Here is a 17,399-nt window from a genome sequence, read left to right as displayed (position 1 = left end):
GATATTGTGGGATATAACATAAGCAATTGTGGATTGTCATTCTCTCTCCATGCCTTTAGCTTATGTGTGGTAGAGTTGAAATGGTTTGCTTAAATCTACTGTGTAGGTTAGTAGGGAGACTAATTCAATAATTGTATTGGCCTGTATCATTGGGAAAAAGCTTTTTCGGATGGTGGGCAACATGACTGTCATTTTCTCCATCACTTGAAACATATGTATTTGGCCCTCTCAGTTGCATACTCTTTTTTGATGGCTATGGGCTTCATATTGTTGGATTCCAACAAACCGCCTACCATTTACAATGTATTCTCAGCTGTACCTGATTATAGGATGTTCAATTGTCTGTCGGCTTTTGGGGCCATCCCACTCTTCCCGCAAGATATCCAATTAATCAATACATGTTTATTTCGGATTAAAAACCCATGACAAAAAGAATCACAATAAATACAAATTACAATAAACATGGTGAAAAACTAGAAATATAGTTTAACAGACAATTTTCCTAAATTCATTAGGTAGATAAGAAGATGATTTTTGACAGTGCTAGTAGAGGTTTTCTCCTATACAAAGCTGGTCTCATTTATAACAGTACCAACCATGCAATCTGAGGAAATGTTGCCCACATTAAAAGCAAAACCAGGTTGATTTTACAGACACACTGCGCAAGAGAGTTGGCTGTTACTCGTAATTGATTTGTAGGATTGGATGCCAAACCTTTCTTGTTTTCTCGATTTCCCATGTCCTCAACTGAGCTATTATTTTTCACACGCTCTTCTTCCCTTCCAATTCTTGTCTTGTTGAGTGTTATCAACAAAGACTTCCCACTACTCAGTTAAATTGCTTCAACTTTTCGGAAATATATTAACTAACTGGATGGCCAACCCAGATGAAACATGTATTTTTTGTTATTTTTGTTTTTCTCTACCCCCATTCCTTCTTCTGTGTGCTAATCTATTTGCCATCTCTTGAATTGTTTGGTGTTTTTTGTTCTTTTTGCTCCATATGCACTGGCACAATTTATTTGGCAATCAGATTATGATTGCTTCTTTGTGTTTAATATGATTGCTTTTGATCTCATGTGCCTGATGTGCAATTGTATGGTGACTTGGCACTTCCTTTTTTGCTTTGTTCTTTGGGTCGTTTTCATGTATATTACATTACCCTGTTATTCCATGTACTGGCCTATTTTGCATGTACATTAATCTGTAGCCTCAGTAGAAGAGCAAGTGCTCGAAACACGTGTCAGGCTACCTTTTTTGGAAATTAAACACATACCAACTGCAATTTATATTGTGTGTGCGCGCAGTGTGTCTGTAAAATCAACCTGGTTCTGTCTCATTGGTGGTGGACTTGGCAAGTCCCCACACCCACACTCACCTGCAGCGCTCCTCACACCACTCTTTATATTTCAGGTCCTAGCGCTGAGCCTCGCTGTCCTTGTTTGCCGACATCGTTTACTTATCACATTAAAAGCAATAACGCTGGTTGACATTCGCAGAAACCTGCTTCTCTAAATATGATTTTCTGAGTTGTTTTCACTTATATCGTGCTAGGCAAGGCAAACAACATAATATGGAGCAAATTACAAAAACCAGTATTTTTTAAGAGGATTTCGTAACCATGCTGCGGGAACCAACCTCAAGAGCTAGCAGTTAAACAAAGCTCCAGTTATATATTTCCTTTCAGAGGGATTTTAGCCCATAGTAAATATTGTTGCATAGACACAGATGCAACAATCACATGCTTTCGGTTGAAATTATAGGTTAGCTCTTTTTTCTCGAAACTCATGGAGTTAAGCAGAGATCAAAACTTTAAGTTGTGATGCCACAGATTGATCCAATCAGTTTGGTGCAAAAAAGTAATCCGGGTAGCCTATTTTTAGAAGGTAGGATTTCACATGGGAAATCTATGTGATACGAACAGCCCCCCTTTTGCCCAATATGACTTGAATGAGTGATTAAGTTAATTCAGCCAGTGAATTGCTCCATAGACAGTGATAAACAGTTTGTAAGATTAAATTGTCTGCTAGAAAACTAAGTCCTGATTCCAAATGAGCACCATAGTTTGAGGCTGATCGAGGCAGGCCAAGTAGTTTTTTGATTAAGCCATTTTCCACAACCTGTTAAGACCACAAAGTGATGTACAATAATAAGCTACTGTTATGGTTTTGTTGTTGTCGACTTTCAAGAAACGATTTAGGGGCTGGATTCTAAACATGTTCCTGAAGCGTACAACTCTACAATTTAACTATTGGCTTGAAAATGTGTCATTGGGTTTGATGCAAAAACGTATCCCCTGTTAATCAAAATCAGTGACTCTGTGAATGACATTGTTGATACTATACATCAGAGGCATAGTTGTTGACCTCTTATGAGGTTGACAGACCATTACTGCTGATTTACTCGCATTAACCTCAATATCGAGGCCATTCATGAATACGTTATATGCTGTGATCAGGCGTTAAAGTTCTATCTTCTAATACTGTATATTAAGCAAAGGCCAATACGGGTAGGCATCTCTGGCATGCCACCCGTAAATCAGCTGAACAGAGTTCCCAGTAAATCAGATCGGACAAGTTCTGTCAATCTTCAAACAATCATTTCCTAAAGATGTGATACATTAAATCGTTCCACTAAGACATCAGTTTGACGATGGTACACAGAAGTCAACGGTGTTTGGATCTTAATCAATTAATTCACTGATCAGCTTCAGCATGATGCTACTTCCCTTGTCTGTCACAATTTCTGTGAGAAACCCCACTCCCATATGTAATGGGATGAGTACCTTAAATATTGCCTGGGTCGTGTTGCTCCACATCGAGAAGACTTACGAATATCATTTAGAGTAGTTGACAATGACAAAGATATATCAGTTGCCTGATTTGTAGGGGTTCTAACTGTCTGACTACATCCATGCCGATCGAGTGGAAGGCTACCTCAATGATTGGTAATGATTGTAGAGGTGTCCTGGATAAATCATCTGGTAGGATTGTTGACAGACGCGGCAACAGGCACAACACTGTCTCATCTCGGCAACCACTCCTGGCCAATAGAACCAGCTAAGCAATAGTTTCAGTATCTTCTCTAGCCCTAAATGTCTGGCTTTTAGATTAGAATGGAGTAACTGACTTTGTCACAACACACGCACACACCACAGTTTTGCATCTTCTCTTACTCATCCATACATTCAAAGCAGTAATGCAGACTCAGCAGTGCTATACACATCACTGTCAGCCTGGGAAGAACACACATCTCTCCTGTGTACTCTAGGTAAGCCATGCAATGATACCCCTGACACAAGATTGTGATTTATCCATGTGTGTTAATTTTGTAGTGTGTCAGGCAAGGGGATGGACAAAACTATTATAAGAACTACTGATAGCTCTAAAAATGGAATTCCTAAAAAAACAGTGTCATGCTGGGAGGATCTTCGGTGTCCAATATCACAAATAACATTGTTCCTAATCATACACTTCTGTAGGAGTCCTTTTCCCTCCTGGGACACCCGGTTTTACAAATCAGTGGCCAAAAGAAAGATATAAACCTAGTCTTAACAAGTCTTAAACTACCTGGCTAATCCCTAACTTTAAACACATTTTCCATCCATGTATTGACCAACAAAAGAGTTCACAATCTCTTTTCTTCAAAATCCAGCCCTATTCTGAATCAAAAATAAAGCAAATATCTTTTCAGAAAGCTCATAAAGCAAATATCTTTTGTGAAGGCTCTTAAGGGGGTCATTGCAGTCTGGACCCTCCTTTGGCCTCCCACCTTTCACAAGCACATTCACACCATTTACAGATCTTTGGGGGTTTCAGCCATCTCTTTTATGCTCATTCACCACCTCTTTGTGCTCTGGCTTACAATGGGGTTGCCTTCCTTGATGCATTTTTGGAATTCTCTTTTGGGTTCATCCCAAGGAGCAGTACTTCCCAATAATAAGGTACATTTCCTACAGATATCTTGATCATTAATATTCAGAAGTGGCCCTGCCACAACCTCAGGTTTCAATACATTCACACAATAAGCCTCTCCTAGAACTCAGCACACGCCAGCCTCCCTAAGACATCTAGATTCATAGTATCCACTTGTCCACTTCCAGGTCTCTCTCTTCGACCTATGAGTTCTCAGCATTCATGTGTTTATTTCTCTTATAGACCTATGAGTTCTAAGCAACCGCTTTCAAGCTGGGGTTGCTAGGTTGTTTTGTTGGGTATTGTGATTGGGATTCTCCCCTGTTTTCCCTAAGTGTCTCTTAAACATATAACAAGCAACTTCTCGGCATTGGTTAACGGCAAGGTGTCTCTCCCCTAGACATTTCTGTGGTTTTAGAGCTGCAGTTCAACAGCAGCACCAGCTTGGATTCTGGCACGGACCAGCAATTTGCTCAGCAGGGTCCCACGCCCTCCTAAACTCAGGGGGTGCACTGCGGCAGCACTGTGGGTTATTTGACTCTGACACCCAGTATACCATTTCTGGTTGAAGGCATCACTGCTTGTCCACTTGCCTTGTGGTCATGGTGTGGTCTGCTTCTGTGGGTATGGGACTCGTTCCCTTTGTAATGTACACATGTTGCAGGTCCATGCTAAGACTAGGCACACTTATTTGCAAGAATAAATACCAATGCCATTATAACTCTTACAAGTGCGTTCATGTTCTTACTTTTGTTAATAGACCATGTGTATTGGGAAGCGCCGTGTTCACAATGGAGACATGGACTGGTAGGGCTTGAATCACCATCACTGTAGCAAAGTCCACCTATGACGCACACCCTTTCCTGCGCACAGTGAAATAGATCAGTATGGTTAGCATATCAGGGGTTATAGTTAACACTGGTATTTCATTATGCAATACTTGAATAATGACAATTTTGCATGTGCTAACCAAGTGTCAGAGAATTGAAGTAAACATGAATTAAATGAAACAAGAGAAACAGCGCTGGATCTTGTAAAGGTCTCTCCACATTTTACAAGACAAAAACAGAAGGTCATTCTCAAGGCGTCCAGGTGGCAGAATTCTGTGAACCGGTTGTTGGACACATAATGGGTCGATTCACTAAGAAATTATCGTTAGTAAATCTGACTTGCTCTTGTTGCTCTCGTGGAAATAATAAGGTATGCGTAAGCCAGAGTTACTACCTAAACCGTCTTTGCAAATTGAACAGTCAGGCTGCAGGAGTAAATTCCACGTAATTTCCTTGTGAATCGCCCATCTTCTTAAAAGATGCAGTCCTTAAAACACATTGGGGGTCATTACAAGCCTGCCTCTCCAGATACAACGGTACCAGTAAGCTTGCCTGTACCGTTGTATCCGGACCGGTAGACTCCTAGTTGTGCTTGCAGAAAGGCACCCGCAAGCACAACATGCCTGTAGAACCAGCGCTACAGACATCCCCATTCCCATTTGAGCCCAGTGCGGCTCAAATGGGAATGGGAACACCCGATTCGGGCACCCGTGAAAGGGCAATTACCCGGTCTGTCGGGGCAAGGAATACTCCGGTTATTGCCCATTCGCGGGGTGTCGGATATTTTTCGAAAGTTTGGCGGCAGCCTGCCGGTTTCACTGCAAGGCTACCGCCAAACTGCCAATGAGGCCCATTGAGTAGTGAGACAAGATTGCTCTTTACATTTGCCATTGCGTAATTTAAAATACCCATATTATTAAAGATGCAGTCATTAAAACAAATTGAGTAGTGAGACAAGTTTGCTCTTTAAATTTGTCATTGCATAATTTAAAATACCAATATTATTTTTCAACAAAAAATCAATATTCTGTGGAGAACTGACAGTTATATTTTTGCAAAGCCAAAACTTGAATTCACTATACAGAATGGACGCTGGACGCTAGACACTTTAAAAAGCAGATGTTCGTGAATCTCGAGCACAGGCACGCTTTTACTTGAACTTACCTTTAGCCTGCAGAGTCCGGTAAGCAGAGAGTCACAGACCTGGCAAACTGCATCATACAGGGTCAGTATTCTGGAATTGCTGTACAGGAATCCATCATTGCTAATCTAAAGGAAGAAAGCACATAATCGGTCTATGTAATAGCATTCCATATGGATGGTGCCTGCTGGTTAAAAACCATTCACTGCCCCCTTGACCGGACCGCCAGCCAGCAGTACAAATAAAACCCATTGTGAGTTCGTCTGCTGAATGCTTGCCGTTACACATCAAAAGACATTTGTCAATAACCCACTTTGGGGTTAGACTGCAAATACTAATAGATTCACTACATATTTGATATCACTGATTGAGAGATGTCGTTTTTCAAGTTTCTATAGCAGTATTTTAATACATTTTCTTTCCGTGCCGATTCTCGTTTATAATTGTCATTCTTAGCTTGCATATTGCTAAATATCTGACAACATATCCTTAAACCAGAGCAGGAGAACGATAACACAGTATCAGAACATTTTGCATTGATTTTAAGGTAGGAATTATGTTCTCAAACTATTCTTTCAGAAAGTAGCCATTCCTAGATCATGGATTAGGAGGAGCGCATAAAGTGCAGATAATCTGAACAACAGGCACATTCAGTACAATTATAGGAGGGGCATATCCTGTAAACCTTTTGCAAAAGGTCTCGTAAATTGTGATACCGAAGTTATTTTCCCTTCTATAAATGCAAGAGAATACCTTTACCTCAAGTGGCAAAAATGTAATTCGTACTAATGCAGATCCAACGTTGTTTGGCACAGCAACGTTTTCATGGATGGATTGTGAATTACTCCTTTACGACCACAATGTTTGTAGTAACAAAAACAAAATGATCTGCCACATCGAGTATTTTTTCTATAGAAAGATATTTTTTGTATTCACCAAATGATTCTAATTGTAAAATTAGTGAATGTTTACAAAATAAAGAAATGCTTTTTTTTGGAAAACAATTATTTGAATCACTTAAAAACTGTTTGCCTAGTCACTAAAAAAAGGAGAGTATTGTGCTTTCTGGCTGTGTGGCCCATTTTCAGATTACAGTGCTATCCTTAATGTTCGTAAAACATCTATCACAGACTCCTGTATATTTCAGGGAATGTTATTGTGTGCAAATTTGCATGTACAGTTAAGCTAAAATCAATTAGCATTGATTTTCCCAAAATTCAATTACTAATATCTTTACACTCGATGGATTGGAATGCAATGTTTGTCAAAGAATGGCTACTATGATATGATATGACATGGCATTTATAACGTGCCTATACACAAGAGTTTCTAGGCGCCACAAGACAAGGGATGGAAGACATAGGAAGGACAAGACAAACAATCTTACTAAACCTTGTGTCATTTGGATCATGCAAGTGCGTCAATATGAGTCCAAGGGGAAGGAGAGGGGGAAGTTCTGGGGAGAGGAAAAGGGAAGTGCGAGCAGGGCAGCAGGGCTCTGAGTAAGTGCAGTCAGGACAGTGTGGTTCTGAGTAAGTGAAAGGAGGCAGGGGGCTACAGATATGGTCCCTAAGTGCGTGGTGGGCCAGGAGGAATCTACATGATCCGACCACGGCTGATTTTGGCGCGGCTGGAAGGTTTGCATGAGAAATGTACGAACCACAAAAGTTTTGTATATTTCCCATGCGAACACACGTTCAAAACCCCTACATACCCACACCCCCACCCACACCCACAACACCCCCACGACACCCCTCCCACCCACACCCTCAACACACCCCCACCCACACCCCAAACATAAACATACCCTACTTACCTTCTCTTCACGATGTGTCCCTGTTGCGCCAGTTCCCTTTCACTTCCGTGATCGGGAACCGGTGCCGCAGGGTCCTTTTCTTTCATTTTTTTCTTTTTTGGGAGTTGCAGTGGTTTTCCCTCTGCAATCCCCCGCTCACTATACTCTGAAGTATAGTGAGCGGGGTGTTGCGGGGGACACCCCTACAGCCTCTATTTTTTTCTTTTTTCGGGTGTGCTGTGGGGGTGTCCCCCACAACACCCCGCTCACTATACTAGTGGGGGACACCCCCGCAGCCCCTGCAGTCTTTTTTTTTATACTTACCTACAATGCTACCACCAAAGGTTAATACTTTTGGTGTTCGAACCTTTGGTGGTATAATTTTCTGGACTTTTTGTATGGTCTGACCTTTTTTCGGTCCGATCGTACAATTCCGGCCAGGAGGCAGTGCAAGGAAGACTGGTCATGGAGGATCCTGGTACTGAGTGAGACTCTGAGGGAACCAAGCAAACCAGTCAGAGCAAAAGACAGGTAAGTTAGCAAGGGAGCAATAGAGAGAAGGCAGAGGTGAAAAGGAGGGTCTTTGGCTGATTCCGGAACTTCAGGTAGACAAGCTCAAGTCTGAGGGGGGCAGGTAGGCTGTTCCAGAGGGAGGGACCTGCAGAGGAGAGAGATCTACTCCCCACTCTCTGCCTGGAGAAGTGACTAACTCACAGAGAGTTGGAGATATCTGAGCGAAGGGCTCTAGAAGCAAGGTATTTCGGAGGAGAGAGTTGGATGTAGTTTGGGCCCAGGCCCCAGAAAGCCTTCTGGATGATGCATAGGGTCTTGAACTTGTTCATTACAGCCACTGGGAGCCAGTGGGGAGATTTCATGGCTGGAGAGATACGGTCCCTGGGTTTGAGGCCAATGATAAAACTTGCAGCCTTGCTCTGGATTAGTTGCAGGAGGTGAAGCATAGAGGTGGGCAGATTGAGAACGAGGCTGTTGCCATAGTCCAGCCTGGAGAGAACCAGCACTCTGGAGACAGTGAGCTACTGGGGGAAAGTGAGAAAAGGTACAATACCTCTGAGAAGGTGCAGCTGGAAGTGGAGCTGTTTGGCACGGTCCGTGATTTGAGGAGAGGAGAGAATGGAGTCGAAGATGGCGCCAAGATTTTTTGCCTCACAGGAAGGTGAGGGTAGAGGGCTCAAGGAGGGCAGCCAGAGTGAGAGAGGGAAAGCAGGAGCAGGAGTCCCGATGAGAAGGATCGTTGTCTTACTGGTCCAAGGCCCTCAGGCCAACCTTCACCTCTTCGATAGACGCTTCCCACACCTCATCAACTTCCTCTCCTCTCCTGCTGTCCCCCCTCCTCTATCCTTGGCTACCTTGCCTCTACCCTCCCTCCCTGCCCCCTCTCGTGCTCCTTCTTCACCTCCTTCTTCAATACCTCTGCAGGGCGTACCTCTGATCTGTACCCCTCCCCGGAAGTTCTTCAAGGATGGCAGCCTTCTCCACATTGCCACACTAAACACTCGCTCTGCCATCAAGCACTCCTCCAATATCTGTCACCTTCTTGAGGAACTGGACCTCGACGTCCTTTGTCTCACTGAGACATGGTTCACAGCCAGCTCTGCCACCAGCTTTGACACACTCCTACCTGACGGTTACAAGATCCTCTCCATGCCCAGGCCCAACCGTGCAGGGGGGGGTGTTGCCCTTATCTTCCCTGAGTGGATTCCTGCCACTGTCACTCCTACGCAGACCTACTCCTCTTTTGAATGTCTTGTCTGCAGACTCTCTCTCTCTCCTAGCCATTCCCTTACCGTGGCTACTATCTATCGGCCACCTGGTCAAATTTCCTCCTTCCTCTCTGAGTGGGCTGACCTCTCCTCCGCACTCCTGTCCTCTACCACTCAACTCCTCTTTCTTGGTGACTTTAACATCCACCTTGATGCCTCCAGTCCCCCCACTGTTCTCTTTCGTGACCTCTGCGACTCTCTCTCACTCTCTATTCTCCCATCTGGGCCTACTCACTCTGCTGGGCACACTCTTGATGCTCTGATCTCTTCTGACCTTCCCCTCTCCGTCCCTCTCTCCACTCCTCTCTCCTGGAGTGATCACTTTCTCCTATCCTCCCACCTCACCCTGCCTACCCCACAGGCAAAGCCACCCTCTTCACTGCCACCCACCTTCTCGGTCATCCGACCCATGAAGCGTGTGTCAGTTGAGGCTTTCGCTGCTACCTTCTCGCCCCCCCCTGCCCCTTCGGCTGACTCCCACCCTGACACAGCCCTCTCCATGCTCCACTCTGCTATATCTGTTACTCTTGATATCCTTGCCCCCGTCATGAGAATCCGCCTGAAGCCCAAAGCCAAATGTAACTCCTGGTATGACTCGGATCTCGCCACCCTAACACGCAAGTGCAGGGTTGCAGAGAGGAAATGGCGTGCTTCATGTTCATCCTCTGACAAACTGGCCTGCCGCCTGCTCCAAAGGCAGTACCGGCTCTCCGTTCTCACCAAGAAGAGAGCCCTTATCCAAGCCCGCATCTCTGCGGCATTAAACAACTCCGCCGAACTCTTTAAAATCTGCAAGGAGCTGGCCAACCCTGTTGCAGTCTCTACCTCTCCTGTCCCCTCCCAGGCCCTCTGCACTGCACTGGCCTCTCACTTCATCTCTAAAACTCAGGACATCCTGTCCTCGCTCTCCTCCTTTCACCTCCCTCCCTCCCTACCCGGCCCTTCCTCTGGCCCTTCTGCGGTCACCCCTCCTCCCTCTTTCTCTGCCTTTCCACCTTTCTCTGCTGACGAGGTTTCCAGACAAGTCCGATCAATGAAAGTCTTGTCTAAACAGGTTCACCCCTGTTCCTCCAAAACTATCAAGGACCACATCGACTCCCTGGCTCCTGCCCTGGCTGACTTTTGCAACCACTCCTTCGCCTCTGGAGTCTTCCCTTCCCCCCTCAAGCACTCCCTTGTGCACCCTCTTCTCAAGAAACCCTCCTCCGACCCCTCCTGCCCGGCTAACTATCGCCCTATCTCCATCACTCCCTTCCTGGGCAAGCTCCTGGAGAAACTGGCCATCTCCCAGCTTAACCTCCATGCTGAATCTGTTGGTAGTCTTCATGACCATCAATCTGGCTTCAGAGCTGCCAGAAGCACAGAAACTGCTCTCCTGAACATCCGTGAAGACCTGCTCTTGAACCTCGATTCCAACACTCCGTGTGTTCTCATTCTGCTCGATCTCTCCTCTGCCTTTGACACTGTCAACCATGCCATCCTGCTCAACCGTCTCCGGGAAAACCTGGGTATCACTGGTCAGGCTCTGGCGTGGCTGACCTCTTTCCTTTCAAATCGACCCTCCCAGGTCCAACTGGGGTCCTTCCTCTCCGACATCTTTTTCTCCACCTGTGGTGTCCCCCAGGGATCTAATCTCTCTCCCTGGCTGTTCAACCAGTATCTGGCACTCCTTGCCCACCGCATCGCCGCTCTCTGCCCTAATTTCCAGTGCTATGCGGACGATACCCAGCTCATTTTCAGGCTACCCTCAGCCTCCCCCTCTCCTTCCCTCATCTCTGACTGTCTGTCTGCTATCCAAGAATGGTGTGCCGCCAATGACCTCTGCCTTAATGCCAGCAAGACTGAGATTCTACTCATCGGTACTCCCACTCCCTCCTTCCCTGCAGCTCTCTGGCCTGCCTCCCTTGGACCCTCCCTGCTCCTACCTGCAAGGCAAAAAACCTTGGGGTCATCTTCGACTCCACACTCTCCTTCTCTCCTCATATTTCTGACGTCGCCAAGAGGTCACACTACCAGCTGCACCTCCTCAGAGGTATTCTTCCCTTCCTCTCCTTCCCCCAGAAGCTCACTGTCTCCCGAGCCCTGGTTCTCTCGAAGCTGGACTACTGTAACAGCCTCTATCTTAATCTGCCTGCCTCCACTCTCCGCCCTCTGCAACTCATCCAGAACAGAACTGCGAGGCTTGTCCTTGGCCTCAAGCCCAGGGACTGTATCTCTCCAGGACTGAAATCTCTACACTGGCTCCCAGTGGCTGCGAGGATAAAGTTCAAAACCCTCTGCATTGTCCACAAGGCCTTCTAGGGCCTGGGTCCTAAATACCTTCAACTCTCTCTTCCCAAATATCTTCCTTCCCGAGCCCTTCGCTCATCCGCCTCCAATTCCCTCAGGGTTAGCCGCTTCTCGAAGCAACGAGCTGGGGGTAGATCTCTCTCCGCGGCAGGGGCCTCCCTCTGGAACAGCCTTCCTGCCTCCCTGAAACTTGAGGAGAACCATCTCCGGTTCCGGAAGGAGGAAGGAGGTTGGTCATGCCAGGGCCTGATCCGTGATGCCAAAGTTCACACAGAGTTGGTTGAACAGGGTGGCATGATTGACCATTTTGAAAGCAAAGGAAAGGTCGAGGAGGACGAGGACAGAGGGAGAGCTGGAGTCGAGGTTCGAGAGCAGATCTTCATGAGTGTTCAGGAGAGCAGTTTCTGTGCCTTTGGCTGCTCTGAAGCAAGACAGGTGGTCATGGAGGCAGCCAACACATTCAGTGTGGAGGGTAAGCTGGGAGATGGCCACCTTTGCCAGGAGCTTGCCCAGGAAAGGACTGATAGAAATTGGGCAATAGTTTGCCAGACATCTAAGATCGGCAGAAAGCTTGTTTAGGAGGGGATGCACAATGGAGTTCTTGAGGAGAGAGGGGAACAAACCAGTGGCAAAAGAGTGATTTCAGAAATTGTCCAAGCCTGGAGTAAGGGTGGCATTGTGGCCCTTGATGGTGCTGGAAGAGCAGGGCAGCACATGTTTGGACGACACTTTCATAGATCAGACTTGTCTACTATGAGCTCCCCCAATAAAGAAAGTTTGGTGAAGAATCGTTGAATGGTTCAAAAGCTATTAACGAAATAAGAAAAAAAGCAATGTTTGGCCTGCACCGTAAAAGGTATTTTTATTGAACACATCAGCATACAGACCAGTGGACAGACAACTTGGGCATAATGCACTATAGAGGTTTTGTTGGTTTGGGGTAAAACCCCAAAGTAGTTTTGAAATAATTTGACAGAGAAGGGTATGTCCCCAGATCCAAATAAGCATTTAGATATCACCCGTGGTGTATGGCATCAGCAAAGCTTTTCAGAATTTCAAAAAACATAATTTATATTGCTCATTGCAAGCGATTGCTACAGTAATCATGAGGAAAGCTGAAAAAGAAAAGTGCTTAAAATTATATTTGGATCAAGGTAGGGAGGGGGTAAAGAGGGCCATAAGTGTTGTAGGAGAGCAAGGGGTGGGCTATAGAGCCCGTTTGTTCAGGTCTATCTCCATCTTAATGGGGAATCCTTAGGATTCCCAAGGAAATGTTGCTAGGCATGCTTGAAAAAAATGTGTTACATGAGCAAGTGAGAGAAAGGGGATAATAGGAGCGGGTCAGAGAGGACTTACTCAAGGGGGATGTATTAAGGAGAAGAGGGCTCATGAAAGTTGCAGTCAAGATGGGGGAAGACTTTTAAATTGTTGTATTTTCCCATTCCCCCAGTAACCATATGTTCTATTGGTAAAATCAAAGAGATTTCATAGCAAATTTAGACAAGAACTAAAGGAGCATCTAAAAAAAAAAAACTCTTTACAAAATGTATTTTAAAAGATGTAGGGGATCATGAATATTAGTAGAGCCACGGCCGGTGGGATCTGATAATTTGATTGTGAGGGGTATAATAGCCTCAGCTGTAGAACTGACTCACTGGCTCGTGCAATGGAAACATTGGACACAGCAGAAGGCCATGGCTAAAGACCATGGACAGTGTCCCATGCTCTCTTTGACTAATTTTTGCAATATGGACAGCAGACACAGCATTATGAATTTGTTAACAAAATATATCACACAACACATACCTAGGCATGTACTCTTAGGAAAAATGCCATATACTTTTTGACACACATCTACAAACTGGGACGCTCAAACACCGTAATAAAAGGCCATGTCTATCTTCTTCTGTTATTAAATATAAAAAGTAGACATACGGGCCTCATTACGAGGCTGGCAGTAGCCGTGCCTGTAAAACAGGCACAGCTGCCTCTGCTTTTTTTTTTCGGTGCCCAGAATTACCGGGTCATTACGGCCTTGCCGGACCCGGTAATTGCCCATTCCTGGGCACTGGAAAATATTGTTCCCCATTTACATTGAGCCCAATAGAGCTCAATGGGAATGAGGAAGCCGGATGCACTGGTACTGTTATCAACGGTGGCGGTGCATTCAACATACTCTGCTCGCAGGTGCCGGTATGGCTGCCAGGTCAGACTCGGTGGACGCAATGGCACCCGCGAGCAGAACTCGTAGTTTTCCGTTCTGGGAACTATGGTACCGGCATTCTTACCAATACCGTAGTTCCCGGACCAGCAAACTTATAATGAGGCCCATACACCTCCTATTCTGCGATTCTTCGATTTGTCTGTGGAAGGAATCTGGGATTAAACTGAATACAATTTATTTTATTTATTATTTTAAATTTAAGCACATAACAAAAACATAAAATATAAAACACATGCATAGAGTGTGACCCATCATCAAAATACAAAAACATGTCAGGCACAAAAGAATGCAAATAACTCCTTTAGCGAGTCTAACCAGCTGTATTTCCATCTTTGTGTAACATCTAAAATGCCTCTACATGGCCTATGGCTTCTTTACCCAGTTTTCTTATAGGTTGTTATGTTGAGAAGCTGTTATACTTTGCCCTGAACCATCATAGTGGTGTTACACTGACAGTATTTGTCAACTAAAAGGCATATTGTGCCACTTCCAGGGATAATTAGACCTTGGTGTGTTCAGAAAAGGAAAAGAGAGAAGGGGAGAAGAAGGGAAAAACACGACTAATGATAGAAGACAGTCAGACTAAAGATCTGACATATAGAAAAGGTTTTGGAAGAGGTTTGTGATTGTAGAAGCAGGGGTGTATTTGGAGTCATTTGCAGTATATCTGAGGGAATGCTGAGACAGAGTGAGACTAGAACACTTCATGATGTTGTACATTTCACAGATATTGCAGTTTCTAGTCCTTGAAAGATGGTACTGGAAATAATCGAAGCATGGTTTTGTGATGAACATAGTTATGCTCAGGTGTGCCCTAGAAGCTCGGATTCTTGATCGAAAATTAACCATTTTGGCTTAACCAGGGGCCCCTTCCGATACCCCCGTTAAAAGCCCTCGGTTCGCTCAGGCCTTAAACTTAGGTTGCCGGGCTGTTACCCCCAGCCTAGCCCGTGGAACAGGTTACAAAGCTATATTACTCAGAACCCTGTTGTCTCTGTACCCACCTCTTCAATCTGACTCCCATTTTAAATTCTTTAACTAATGGCCCTCATTTAACTTGAAAGTCAAACTTGGGTGTATTTTGCATTTAACTTGAAAGTCAAACTTGGCTGTATTTTACATTTAACTTGACCATTGATTTGAACCTGCTAGCCCAGTGACTGTTCTATACCGCTGTACCTGCTTACTCCTCCCTCTGCCTCGTCTCTTCTCACTCATGGCGCTTTCTGTTTCTCCCATCTATTCTAACAGCTACTCTATCAACTACCCTTCCCAGCTCGCTAAGTCTGGAAAGAAGAAGGTTGAAAAGGATATTGTGGCCTCCAACCGTGGTCTCCCTATCGCTAATACCTATACCAGTGCCTCTTCCAGACAGGCCTTCACCAACATCCGCTTTGTTGTTCCTTTGCCGGATCTATGGACCCCCCATATGATCTTTGTACTCTGTCGTGTCTCCTCCTATCCCAATGGTGGCACTGGCTGGAAAGCCCTCATGGCTTCTTTCGACTCCTCCAGAGGGTTCCATGTGTTAAAATCGCAGCAAAAATGGCCGTGGACACAAAATATTGTGGCAAAAAGACAGTGGTTTTGATGCCGCAATCCATGTAAAGGATGCCAGGACACCCCCACAACGCCCAGACCCATTATATCATTTAAGGGGAGCGGGGGATACCCCCGCAACCCCAGCTCCCCTTAAATGGTGTAATGTGGTACACCTTTAACGGGTCAAATGATGCATTTTTGCAGTGATTTTTTGTACTGGCTACATTTTTGCCACAATTTTATCACTGCATACCCTCCAGAGTCATCCTTAATGTCTACCTGAATGTCTCTGTCATGGTCCAAGTTCCTCAGGCAAATCTCCACCTCTTCGATAGGCAGTTCCGTCACCTCATCAATTTTCTTTCATCCCAGCTGTCCCCTCCTCTCATTCCTCGGGTACTTTCCCACTCTTCCATCCTCCTCTTCCCCTCTTCAGGCTACCTCCAAAACTCCGCAGGGCATACCTCTGATTTGTACCCCTCCCCGGAAGGTCTTTAAGGCCGGCAAACTTCTTTATCTCGCCACTCTCAACTCTTGCTCTGCTGTCAAACACTCCTCTGACATCTCCCACTTCCTTGAAGAACTGGACCTCGATGTCCCTGGTTTTATGGAGACATGGTTCATGGCCAGCTGTCGCAAGCTATGACACTCTCCTCCCTGATGGCTACAAGATCTTCTCTGCACCCAGATCCACTCGGCCTGGTGGGGGAGTAGCCCTGATCTTTCCTGAGTGGATCCCTGCCACTATCATTCCCACTCAGATTTACTCCTCTTTCAAATGACTTGTCTGCATTCTCTCAATCTCTCCTAGCCACTCTCTTACTGTTGTTACCCTCAACTGGCCCCCTGGGCAAATCACCCCTTTTCTCTCTGAGTGGGCTGACCTCTCCTCCTCCCTCCTGGCCTCAACCACTCAACTCGTCCTCCATGGTGACCTCAACATCCACCTCGATTCTCCCTGTCCCTCATCTCTGCTCTTTCGTGAGCTCAGAAATTCCCTCTCTACCCTCCCCTCTGGCCCGACGCACTCTACAGGACACACACTTGATATCTTCATCTCCTCTGGCCTCCCCCTCTCTATCCCTCTGACCACTCCTCTCTCGTGGAGTGACCACGGCCTTCACTGCTCTCATCTCTCACTCTCTTCCCCCCCAAGGTAAGCCCACCCTAACACTGCCACCTACCTTCTCAGACATCTGACAAATGAATTGTGTGCCAGTTGAGGTTTCCGCTGCCACCTTATCTTCCCCACCTCCTCCTCTGGCTGACTCACACCTGGACACAACCCTGTCCCTTCTCTACTTTTCTATTTCTGATAATCTTGATCCTCTTGCCACTGTCATGAGGATCAGCTTGAAGTCCAAAGTCAAGTGCAATTCCTGGTATGACTCCGACCTAGCTACATTTAAAGGTTAGTGTAGGGTGGCTGAGAGGAAATGGAGGGCTTCTTGTTTATCCTCTGACAAACTGGCCTGTTGCCTGCTCCAAAGGCAATACTGACTTTCTGTCCGCACCAAGAAGTGAGTCCACATTCAAGCCTGTGTCTCTGCGGCATCAAAAAACAACTTGCCTGAACTTTAAAATCTGCAAGGAGCTTGCCAACCCTGCTGTAGACTCCACCCGTCCTCTTGCCTCCCAGAATCTCTGCAATTGCCTTGCCTTGTGCGATGTATTGACCCACTCTGCTATACTATGCAGCCTCACTCTGCTATCTAGGGTGAGAGAAACAGTACAATGGTGGCAAAACGCTTGATCGCGCCAAAACCTCCAAAACCACGTTTTTCAACACACAAAAAGATGGCTGCACAACGTGCCACCCATGGTGCATTTGTGGCGGAACAGAGCACACACTGCAGAAAAAGTGCCAGTGGCCTCCATGACAAG

The 17,399-nt window shown here is 45.7% G+C and overlaps 1 protein-coding gene across 1 annotated transcript in view; it reads right to left on the bottom strand.

Annotated features, from left to right (window-relative positions):
* The window catches only part of LOC138489003 (von Willebrand factor D and EGF domain-containing protein-like), a 3,370,177-nt gene that overhangs the window by 1,171,838 nt on the left and 2,180,940 nt on the right, over nucleotides 1–17,399 (bottom strand). The window contains exons 15-16 of the mRNA XM_069616529.1: nucleotides 5,908–6,012; nucleotides 4,662–4,776 (exon numbers count right to left, since the gene is read on the bottom strand). Coding sequence (XP_069472630.1) covers nucleotides 4,662–4,776; nucleotides 5,908–6,012 — 220 coding nt within the window. The remainder of the gene's footprint in view (nucleotides 1–4,661; nucleotides 4,777–5,907; nucleotides 6,013–17,399) is intronic.

Source organism: Ambystoma mexicanum, chromosome 9 (genome assembly GCF_040938575.1).
Source record: "Ambystoma mexicanum isolate Mex_15411 chromosome 9, UKY_AmexF1_1, whole genome shotgun sequence".
NCBI lineage: Eukaryota > Metazoa > Chordata > Amphibia > Caudata > Ambystomatidae > Ambystoma > Ambystoma mexicanum.
The sequence above is the reverse complement of the archived record's forward strand: the minus strand, read 5'-3'. Positions and strand labels throughout refer to the sequence as shown.